This window comes from Oculina patagonica, chromosome 9 (genome assembly GCF_052425735.1).
Source record: "Oculina patagonica isolate OP01 chromosome 9, crgOcupat, whole genome shotgun sequence".
NCBI classification, from domain to species: domain Eukaryota; kingdom Metazoa; phylum Cnidaria; class Anthozoa; order Scleractinia; family Oculinidae; genus Oculina; species Oculina patagonica.
In genome coordinates this window covers 4,785,009-4,795,856 of record NC_135766.1, presented here as the reverse complement: position 1 = coordinate 4,795,856, position 10,848 = coordinate 4,785,009, and the positions used below count along the sequence as shown (strand labels likewise).

Below are 10,848 nucleotides of genomic sequence, written 5' to 3'. Positions count from 1 at the left end.
TCCCCTTCGAGCAACTATTTTCCTCTCGAGCGACTTGTTGCATTTTGAGCAATTTCCAGACCAAATTAAAAGATCACCGAAGATTATCTGAGTGTTGTTCAAAGGCTACACGAACGTTTCCGAAGATTTACGAAATTTGCCGAAGATTTTCGAGGAACATCTGGAGAAGTTTCAACTGTCGGCTCATTCTGCATTAGGACATTACAAAACTCGCCAGGAGATATGACGTCATCGATATCTCACGACTTTTTCTCAGTTTAATAAAGAAAACCATGTTATTTTACAAAGCTTCCCCTTAATATGTTTTTTAGATACTTCTTTTTCTGTAAAATGGCAGACAACTGCTTAAAAATCTAACCCTAAAAGGAAAATAAGCATATATTTCGAGAAATTCTCTTAAATAGAAGCAGCGTGCTGGATTTTTTGGGAGCAACTTTCGAGCAACCTTTATTATCAGAAGCAACTTTTTTAAATTTTGCAGCAACTTTTAGGCAAATTTTTGGGAAATCTCCAGCAACTTGTGGAAAGCCCTAGGTAAACCTTCATTTTTTTCAAATAGAAATAACTGCCTATTAAACGAAGTAGATCTCATTACCAAGTTTTGCACAATTCTTGTGCAGCTGGGTACTTATCAGAATTCGTAAGTAATAATGTATTAAATGTGCCATAGCATAAAATAATTTATATTAGTTGTGGTACACAATGTTATAAAAGTTTCACCCAATAAAATATCGCACAATGTTCAAGATCGTTTGATATGTTCTAACAAAAAAAACAAGATTAACTTGATTAACTTTAGAGTTATTTTCATTACAGGAAGACACCAAAGATTCATGTACACGCACTTCGTTGCGTTTGGTACTTTACTCGCTTCACTTTCTGCTTAACCGACGATGGGTTCATGGTATTAAATGTTTTCACAGGGAGCCCATGCTCACGCTTTGACAACTCGGTCAGAATGGCAAGCAAGTGTACGTGTTTTAATTTCAATGCAATAGTAATTACTTTTTTTAAAATTCTCGCATATATTGTGGAGAATGAATTTAGAATGTAGTCGGCATGCGATTTTGAATTTTGCTACATTACTTGTCTGCTCCCAGCTGAACAACAAAGTGCATGGACGGTTGTGTGTGAGCATGTACGGTCGGTGAGAAAAGGCTCAGACCTACCTGTCGCGAGACATTTCACTTAACCTGGCCACAGTATTAACGACATGCTCGTGTTCGTTATCTGAGCCGGGTCCACGATACAGGATAAATCAAAGTAATGCCGATTTCCCAAACGACCCAACATCCTGCCCTGAGAAAACATGCGCTCCATACAGAACTGACCACCCAGATATATATTATAATCTAGCACGAGATCGATATGCTTCCCTTAGATAATATGAGTTCGATAAGTCACTTACCACCCAAATGACACGTCGCACGATGTCAATATACAGCCCTGAGATAACATGAGTTCCACATGAAACTCACCACCAAGATAAGACATAATAATCTACCGCAAGGTCGATATGTTGCCTTTTGTAACTTGATTTTCATAAGAAACCCACCAACAAAAAGGCACAATAGTGTTGCACGATGCCAATATGCAGCCCTGAGATAACTTTAGTTCAATAAGTAACGAACCACCCAAGTTAGACATAATAATGTAGCACGATGTTAATATGGTTCCTTGAGATAACATGAGTTCCATATGGAACTCACCTCCCAAATAGGACATAATTCTTTAGCGCGAGTTCGATATGTTGTCTTGAGATGACATGATCTTCATCAGGAACCCACCACCCAAATGAGACATAGCAATGTTGCACAATGTCAATACGCAACCCTAAGATAACATTAATTCCATAAGTAACTCACCACCCAAGTAAGACATTAATGTAAGATGATGTTAATATGGTTCCCTGAGATAACATGAGTTCCATATGGAACTCACCTCCCAAATAAGAGATAATAATAATCTGGCACGAGGACGATATACTTCCCAGAAATAACACGAGTTCGATAAAGAACTTGACACTCAAGTAAGACATAATAATGTTTCAAGATGTCAATATGCTGCCCTAAGATGACGAGAGTTCCATAAGGAACTCACCACCTAAATAAGACATGATAATGTAGCACGATCTCAATATGCAGCCCTGAGATAACATGAGTTCCAAAAGGAAACTCACCAACCAAAATAAAACATAATAATCTAGCGCTAGGTAAATATACCGCCCTGAGATAACGTGGGTTCGATAAGGGACTTACCACCCAAGTAAGACATAATAATCTACAGGGGCGGATACAGGGGGGGTGGATAGGGTGGATATCCACCCCCCATTTTTCAGTAAAAAAAATTCGAAATGTCACTTTATTTGAAATAGAAAATAAATAAAGAAAGAAAAGTTAGCTCTCGCTCATGTCTGGTTGTTGTTACGCCACGTTTCGCCGTCTGCCGCCACTTAGGGTTAGGGTTAGGGTTAGGCCCTAATGGTCTGCCATCCACCCCCCCTTTTGAAATCCTGGATCCGCCCCTGATCTAGCACGATGTCAACATGCAGCCCTGTGATAACATGAGTTCCATAAGTAACTCACCACCCAAGTAAGACATATTAATGTAGCACGATGTTAATATGGCTCCCTAAGATAACATGAGTTCCATAATTAACTCACCACCTAACTAAGAAATAATAATGTAGCACAATCTCAATATGCAGCCTGAGTTAACATGAGTTCCAAAAGGGAACTCATCACCGAAATAAGACATAATAATCTAGCGCTAGGTAGATATGCTGCCGTTTGATAATATTTGTTAAATAAGGAACTCATCACCCAAATGAGACATAATAATCCAGCACGATCTCAATATGCAGCCCGGAGATACATGAGTTCCAAAAGGTAACTCGCCACCCAAATAAAACATAATAATCTAGCGTGAGGTCGATATGTTGCCTTTTGATAACATGATTTCCATAAGGAACCCACCGCCGAAAAACAATAATAATGTTGCACGAATTCACCCAAATAAGACGTAGCAATATGCCGCCCTGTGATAACATTAGTTCCATAAGTAACTCACCACCCAAGTAAGACATATTAATGTAGCACGATGTTAATATGGTCCCCTGAGATAACATGAGTCTCACAAGGAACTCACCACCCAAACAAGACATAATAATCTAGCACTGCTCTGAGAAAACATGAGTTCCATAAAGAACTTGTCACCAAATAAGAAATAATAATGTACCAAGATGTCAATATGCTGCCCTAAATGATTGCTTTACATCGGTTCGCGAACGAAAATGTTCTTTGCGGCTTTTGAGTGAGTTAGTGAGTAAATTTCAGTACGTATATAATAAAAATTATTTCTCTCCAAGACTCCAGAAGTATTTCAAGTTTGAAAGTAAAAACAATTAAACAAAACAACTATTTATAATCGTGATTGTTTTATTTTCAGAAGTATAAAAATATAACACCATGTATGCCATAGCATTTGCATAAAAACCCTTTTAAAGACTACTACGATCTGTATCATGATCAAAGACTTCTGAGATTCACCTTATTTGTCAAGTGCGCATGTGCAGCGTAGCCACTTTGTAGGAAAATCCGTAAAGCTCTTTGTGTTACTAAAATAGGGTTTGTTTTGTTTTGTTTTTATGTCACTGAATTCGAAGGGCCATCGCTTCAAAAAAAAAAATATAAAATGTCATTCTTGACTTTATCCATTTCACCTTGGTGGTTTTATGGTTCCTGTTGTACTCTTGTTCTGAGGTAGACAGTGGAACTTCAAGCAAGTAAAATAGCATAGTGGCTGGTGTAATTACGTAAAAAGCAAATTCAGGAGTTCCTTCTCTGCGATCGAATAGCGGTATTTGTGTAAGCTGGAGGTCAGAAAATATATTTGCAGTAAATAGGAATGATGAAAAAGAAACCCCGTGGGTTTCCATCTGAGCGCAAGTCCTAAAAAAGAAAATCGGGAACAACACAGACCCCCAAAACACGTAAACATGAAAAATTATTTTGACCCAACTGGTATTCGACTAAGATCCCCGTTAGCGTTGTACTCCAGGCCGACCTAAGAGGTCAGAGGAGAGCAGGTCGCTGTCAAGTAAGGTGATAATCCACTCTTTCGTTACATCATAATGCCTTATCCTGGGGATAAATGGGGTTAAATGTTGTACACATCTTTGTTACGCTGGGTTCATACTAGCGACGCAAGCACAACCACAAGCACAAGCGCAAGCATAAGCAGTTTGTTCCAAATGAAAACGAACGTCGACATAAGTACAAGCACATTAGCATAAGAATACGATGTTTAATTTCTACTAGTTAGAAGGCTTCGTTCTCGACTTCGTACTCTCTGCAAATATTGCCGCAGAAACTCTCAGGGATCGAGTGTTGTTGTCTCCGCTACTCTTGTGACGAAGAAAGCGAAAGCGACTACAAGAAAAAGGAGGAAAACGAAACATTTGGGGTTATAGATATTTTTTGAAAAAGCATTCATCTCTATTTATTTCGTACTCGAGTCCATGCTTGTGCCTTTTTGCTTTTTTTGTCTACACTCCTCCGAACAATCTGAGGCCCTATGCGCTAACTTGGCGCCAGGGGACAGGTAACAATCTCGATAAACGTGTATCAAAATCAACCGCTGAAATAAAGAGCTGTTATTTTTGCGCTTGTGCTTGCGTCGGTAGTGAAAACCAGGCTTTAAGGTCATTGCCCTTAAGGTATTGCATTGCGCATCCTTTCTGCGCAGAATTTTACGCGTAATTAGCGCGCGCACATAAACAAAATGTTTTTTTTTCTTTGCCACTTAGTCCGCGAGAAAAAATAAATCGTCTCTTTCTCGTAGACGAGTATGGTGATCCATCAATTTTTTCACAGATTTCGGATGTAGCGATCAACTTCTTTCTGTACAACAAAAACAAATCAATTCCATGTTTGAAAAATAAATTATCACTTGAAATGTGTACTTTGCCAGTACTTGCAAAGAAATTACTAAGGATTATATGGTAAATACAAGGTCTTTTGCTCCTTAACGAATATGGGGATTGGGGCCCCACTTTTTTTTATTTCCCCTTACGGTGATCAACAAGTAGACAAAGTTTGGTAGAAAATCTATGTTTAGTTCTATTTCGGGGCAATGGCCTTAATATTTACATCGGAAAAATGAAGAAAAATAGTTCTCTAAATATAGAAATAGTGTTATACTATAGCTAGACTATCCTTTTTATCAGGAAAAGAATAAAAAAAACGAATGGGCACTACAGTCAACTCCCTCTATAACGCTCGCCTTCGGGACCACCATTTGGTGTCCGTACTAGAGAAAGTCCGTAGTGACGAGAGTTATTTTCAGTAATTCTTATTCGCCGGGACATAAACTCCTGTCCGTAATAACGGGGTGTCCGTAATAGCGAGGTGTTCGCAAGGCAAGAGTTGACTGTATATTACAATCGAACTTCTTTTATTTTAAAAAAAAAACAAACAAAAAAAACTAATTTAATAACCCCTTTATAGACCTAATTCACAATTTTGTTAAACCATGTTTTTCAATGAACATGTTTCACTAGTCATTATTAGTCCTATATATATTTATGGCCTGCAAAAAAATGCAGTGTCACTAGTCGACTTTCCGTCTACACATCGTAGCTAGAATCTAGGGGCATTTTTCTGCTTTGTTTACCGCTAAAAAATGCATGTTAATTTTGCCATGTGTTATACTTAAGAATACAGCTTAGTTATAAACTTCTCCCGATCGAATTGTCCCATTTCCTACACACAGTGTGAAGTTGAAAGGTTTGATAACGTAATCATATTAAAACTCTGTGTTCTCCTGCTCCTGCGCCTTTATCGCTTTCATGAGCATGCCCAGCAACCTGGCCGTTAGCCACGTCATCGTTAGCCTCAGCATCCAGGCCTGGTTGGGCCCGCGGTGAATCCTGTACAGGTATTTCTGGAGTGGACAGAAATTCTTCCGGAATTCTACTGAAGCGAACCTCGTCGTACGGGGCATTTTCCTCTTCCTCTGCTGGTACTTCGTCCAGCTGCACCTCCAGGTAGTCCTACAATACAGCGTCAAAAGACAACGTCGTTATATTTAAGAAATATAACATAAATCACGTTTTAACATAGCTTGACGTAAACACAGGAGAGAAAGTTGGGTTCGGTAGCAGCTCTCGCAAGGTCCCACTTTAAAAACTCATTAATAATTCATAAAGAAAAAAACAAAAAACAAAAGAAATTAATGTTTTATAAATGTCTTTAGGCAATACCGTATGGCGTTCTGGGTATTCACTACAAATTTGCATATAAGCTTCATTAAATGCACAAATTTGTATTTCGCACGCGGAGAATTCACGAATTTGTTTTTCTTCTCAGGAGGCCTTTCTGTAGCTTTACTTTCACTGTCGCTAAGCTTTGACTTTTGAAAATTCTTCTAAAATTCAGTGTGGCCAAAAGCACCTTGTTTCACATGTACAAAGAGATAGAAAACGTGCAAATTCGCGTTTGTCATGTCACTATATATTTTAGTATTCAGCACGCGCAGTTGCCTTCTCTTCTACCCATACTGCCTTTCAGTCTTGTCTTTTAGCTTTGATCCGGACAACGTTAACTGAAATAGCTGTATGTGAAAAAGACACGGCTAAACTTTACGTCCAATTTTTTAGGCCAAAATAAGCCCAAATCTAAATATTAGTGCAAGAATGGGTTGATCTACATCAGAAGATTTTGAAGCCGTTCAATAAATTCGCAGTTCGTATTTTATCAAGTCAAAAACACCTGGCTTCGCCTCGTGTTTTAAAACTTGATAAAACACTGCTGCTCATTTATTAAACATTACATATATAAATGACGCGCTACACTTCAGAAGAGCAACCTTACAAACAACAGGAACAATGCTCCTATAGCTAGCCCCCCAAGCAATAGTAACTGATACCCTAGAGAGCCAGAAGAACTACATATTTTCATACTTCCACACTTTCTCGTGAAGTTACAAATCGCTCGTTTTAAGATAACCGTATATTTGCTCCTGTCCATTCAGAAGCTTGATGAAAAAATTGCTTGCTAAACTAGTCAGATGTTTAGTTATGCACCCCCTGGTAAATGAAGTTGTTGTTGTTGTTTTAATGCAATACTTTAACAATTATTCTACGCGCGCTTTGGATATGAGATGGTGGATGGCAAAAGAAGCCCGCAACGCCGAGTTGGCTATAACGATCTTATATCTAACAAGCGCGAGTAGAATAATTGTGTTATTCACAGTTGCCCTCGAAGCTTCGCTTCTCGGCCATCTGTTCATTTTTCGACAATCTTTCAGCCTCGGGCATTATTCCCCAATATACCAGCCGCCTGAAGGGGTTTATTTACTAAATATACCATTGGCTGTCAACCAATCAAAGTCTGGATTGGGGCACAGAATGATACAAGGCGTCTGTTACTTACAGCTTCCGCTGTCAGCAAGCTGTCAATGAGCTGTACAAGCTCTCCAAACGACGGTCTTTCTGACGGCTTGGGGTGCCAACAGCTCTTCATGATGTCAAATCTACAAAAAGAGAGAAAAACTATCAGATGCTCTCAACAGCTATTTTCCATAGATAGTCATAGATGACGGGTATTCTTGCGATTCGTCGATTTCGCATGTCACTGAGAATAGAAAAAAGTCTAAATCATTTTTGGCTCGTACAAAACTGCATTTTGACTCGATACCTAGCCAGGCACGATCCGTGTTCTTGTCAGCTAAGAGTCAATCGATACCACTCACGATTTCAGAGGACAATGTTTTTCAACTCATCCTTAAGAGATCGGATAGCCTAAGAGTCTGTGTCCAGAATAGATCATTACTTTACCATGATTACTTTGCCTGTGACAAATATAGAATTAAAATAAAGATTTGAAGAAAAAAAGAGCTTTTAAGTGTCAAAACATGCTTTTAGTACATCATAGCTATCGTCAGTTTAAGGTTAAAAATGCGAGCAATTTACAGTTCTTTAATACGTACATTTCATCGCTACATCCATCAGGCCTCTGCAATCGTTCACCTCGTTGTAAGGCGGCAACAATCTCCATTCCTCCTAGTGCAGCGTAAGGAACTTGACCTTGAGGATAAAGAAACATGTAAAAAAAATTCAGCTTAGGAAGCCGTGGCTACAACCCATTCCAGACAATAACCGTTCGAAAGGTTGTGGATAAACGCCTTGGTTTCAACAACTTTTAAATAGGTCTAATCTATTAGGTACGCACAGTGTTTATGGGCCCTCTATCTCCCATATCAATGTTGAAGTATTACTTAACATTTTAAAAGACCATATGGTGTGATGAAAGCCTCTTGGAATACTACGACATTGAATGAGGGGGGAGGGGTAGAGACAAATAAGAAACCTTCCCAAGACTTTTGTTCAGAGCGGAAACGAAATTTCCTCAAGAAGCACGACTAGCTTAACCATCTTTAGTTCAAATAAGAACTATTGATTCGCCTTAGTTACTATCATAAATCCATTCTTGTTGAAGTCCTAAAACTGGTGAAATATCAAGGTCACGGTAGTGACGTCATATCACTCTAAAAATGACGCCATACTTAAGAAAAGTTCGATTTCTTGGATCCACTGACTTAAATTTTGGTTTACTTTTAAATGTCAGATAATTCACCAAAATTGATTTGAGAAAAAAAACAAGTACCTCGCTTTGTATTTTTACGTTTTAAAATCCTTCGCTGTTTTGTAATCGTCACTACCGAAGAGGCGTGTAGTAGCATGCAAAATGTCAAGTTAGTTTTAGATTCTTTTTTCAAACCATGCGTAGTCTATGTGTTATGTTTTTTGCCGCTGTTTGTATTTTATTTCTTTTCAAATTGAAATGGCCAAGGAACAAGAGAGTTTATGATGTTACAGTTAGAATTATTCTTCACAAAAAAACAAGTCTAAAACACCAAATTAAGGCAAAATTCTCCTTGAAAAGTGGTACTCATAGAAACGTCAAGTCACGTGACCAAACAACTGACGTACCATAATTTTCTGTAAAGAAATATAATACTCGTAAGCAGTTATTCATATGGCTCCTTTTGCCGTGCTGTTTTTGCGTTTTGCCAATTAGCCGAGCCGCTCAAAATGCCATTAGCCAATCACAGCGCGCATAAGTTGTATACCGTAAAATTCCGGTTATAAGCCCCTGGTTAAAGGCCCATCTACCAGGAAACAAAAAAAATGCATCCGGTTATATAAAGCCCCACGCATATAAGCCCTTTCTTTGCGGAATGACAGTACTGAGCAGGGCTAAAATTTTTAATGTTGCTTAATTGACTTTTCAACTTTAAAACTTATTTCGATCCACACTGCCGTGGCTCGTTTTGAAAGGTTTTTTAATCCACTTATAAGCCCTCCCGGATATAAGCCCCTCCGTTTATAAGCCTACCCAAAACCCCTTACGAAGTTGTATAAGCCTAGGGCTTATTACCGGAAAATTACAACTTGCAAACGAAGAAGTCTCACCTCCGGTTTCTATTTCCCACAGAACGACACCAAATGCCCACCTGTAACGAAAAGAGGAAACGATGTTTATAAGTACAAATTACTCGCTCGCTACGATTTTCATGAAGTGATCAAAATATATTAGCATACCAATCAGAACTGAATTAATACATAAGGGGGGGGGGGGGGTATTTAAAGGAAGTATAAAATCAAATCCTTGGGTCGGGCTGCATCTCTCCCAAGGTCTTACATGAATGACTCTCTACAGTTCGAGAGACCAATAGACAAGAGAACAAACAACAGGAACAATGCCGCTAACCCTAGAAATACAGTCAAAGCTCTCTTAACGGACAGCTCTACTTACGGCCGCCTTGTTTGAAACCCCCGATTTAACTCCCATACAAACTCTGTTTTTTTACATTCTCATAAGCGGACATTCCCGTAAGCGGCCGCGGACACTTTCAGAGATTACGACTTAGACTTTAAGCTCCCGTAAGCAGACACTCCACAGAAAATCTTATTAACAACCTCTGTATCTTGTTTTTATCAATGAACTTGATTTTACAGTAATTACAGTACTATATTACAGTGTTTGTTTTGTCGTCATCCACGTCTGTCCGGTTATTGTTAGCTGGGCAAGCTCCCGTTAGCGGCCATCTTTCCCCTACACCTCTACTGGCCGCTAACGAGAACCATTATCGTAAGCGGCCAGCTCCCGTTACGGACACTTTGTTCGCGTCCCGACGGTGTCCGCTTACGAGAGCTTCGACTGTAAAAGCAACTGCTACACTTAAAGATCAGTAGAATTACAAGCTTACGAGGGCTGCTACACTTATAATATGCTTGCCACATTTCAAATTAATATATTTTATGTAGATGTGAGAGACGAAGTGGCCTTGTTTGGCGCGATAGAGTCCGTATCCCAAAGGTCCACGCTCGATCGCTTACCAGAATGATCGTGTTGTGCTCTTAGTCAAGACGCTTTATTAAAGTCTCCCATCGAATGCAACTCGAACACGGCTCCAATCAAAGGGCAAAACGGGGAAGAAACAGTAGGCCATGATCTGCATCTACCACGCGAATACTTGTGGTATTTTCTCGGGGGGGGGGGGGGGTTAAAAAAAAAAAAAAAAAAAAAAAAAAAAAAAAAAAAAAAAATTAAAAAAAAAAAAAAAAAAAAAAAAACGGGGGGGGCGCCCCCCCCAAAAAAAATTAAAAAACCCCCCCCCCCCGGGATTTTCTCGCTCGTGGTGTATCAATATTTATTCAGTTCAAAATATAGGCCATCGTTGACACTGCAAACAGCTTTCAGAGACTGTCAAACTTGCAAAAGCAATGACCAGTACTCCCTTGTAGTTTTATGTAATACTAATTTTCCATAAAAGTGGCAATTC

At 39.0% G+C, this 10,848-nt stretch overlaps 1 protein-coding gene across 2 annotated transcripts in view; it reads right to left on the bottom strand.

Annotated features, from left to right (window-relative positions):
* Positions 1-5,095: 5,095 nt before the first annotated feature.
* Positions 5,096-10,848, bottom strand: part of LOC144665211 (uncharacterized) — a 28,944-nt gene continuing 23,191 nt past the window's right edge. For both annotated transcript variants that reach the window (XM_078526399.1, XM_078526400.1), the window contains 5 exons: positions 9,476-9,516; positions 7,990-8,086; positions 7,434-7,533; positions 5,486-6,052; positions 5,096-5,448 (listed from right to left, as the gene is read on the bottom strand). In XM_078526399.1, the coding sequence (XP_078382525.1) occupies positions 5,801-6,052; positions 7,434-7,533; positions 7,990-8,086; positions 9,476-9,516 (490 nt within the window). In that variant the 3' untranslated portion in view covers positions 5,096-5,448; positions 5,486-5,800. The remainder of the gene's footprint in view (positions 5,449-5,485; positions 6,053-7,433; positions 7,534-7,989; positions 8,087-9,475; positions 9,517-10,848) is intronic.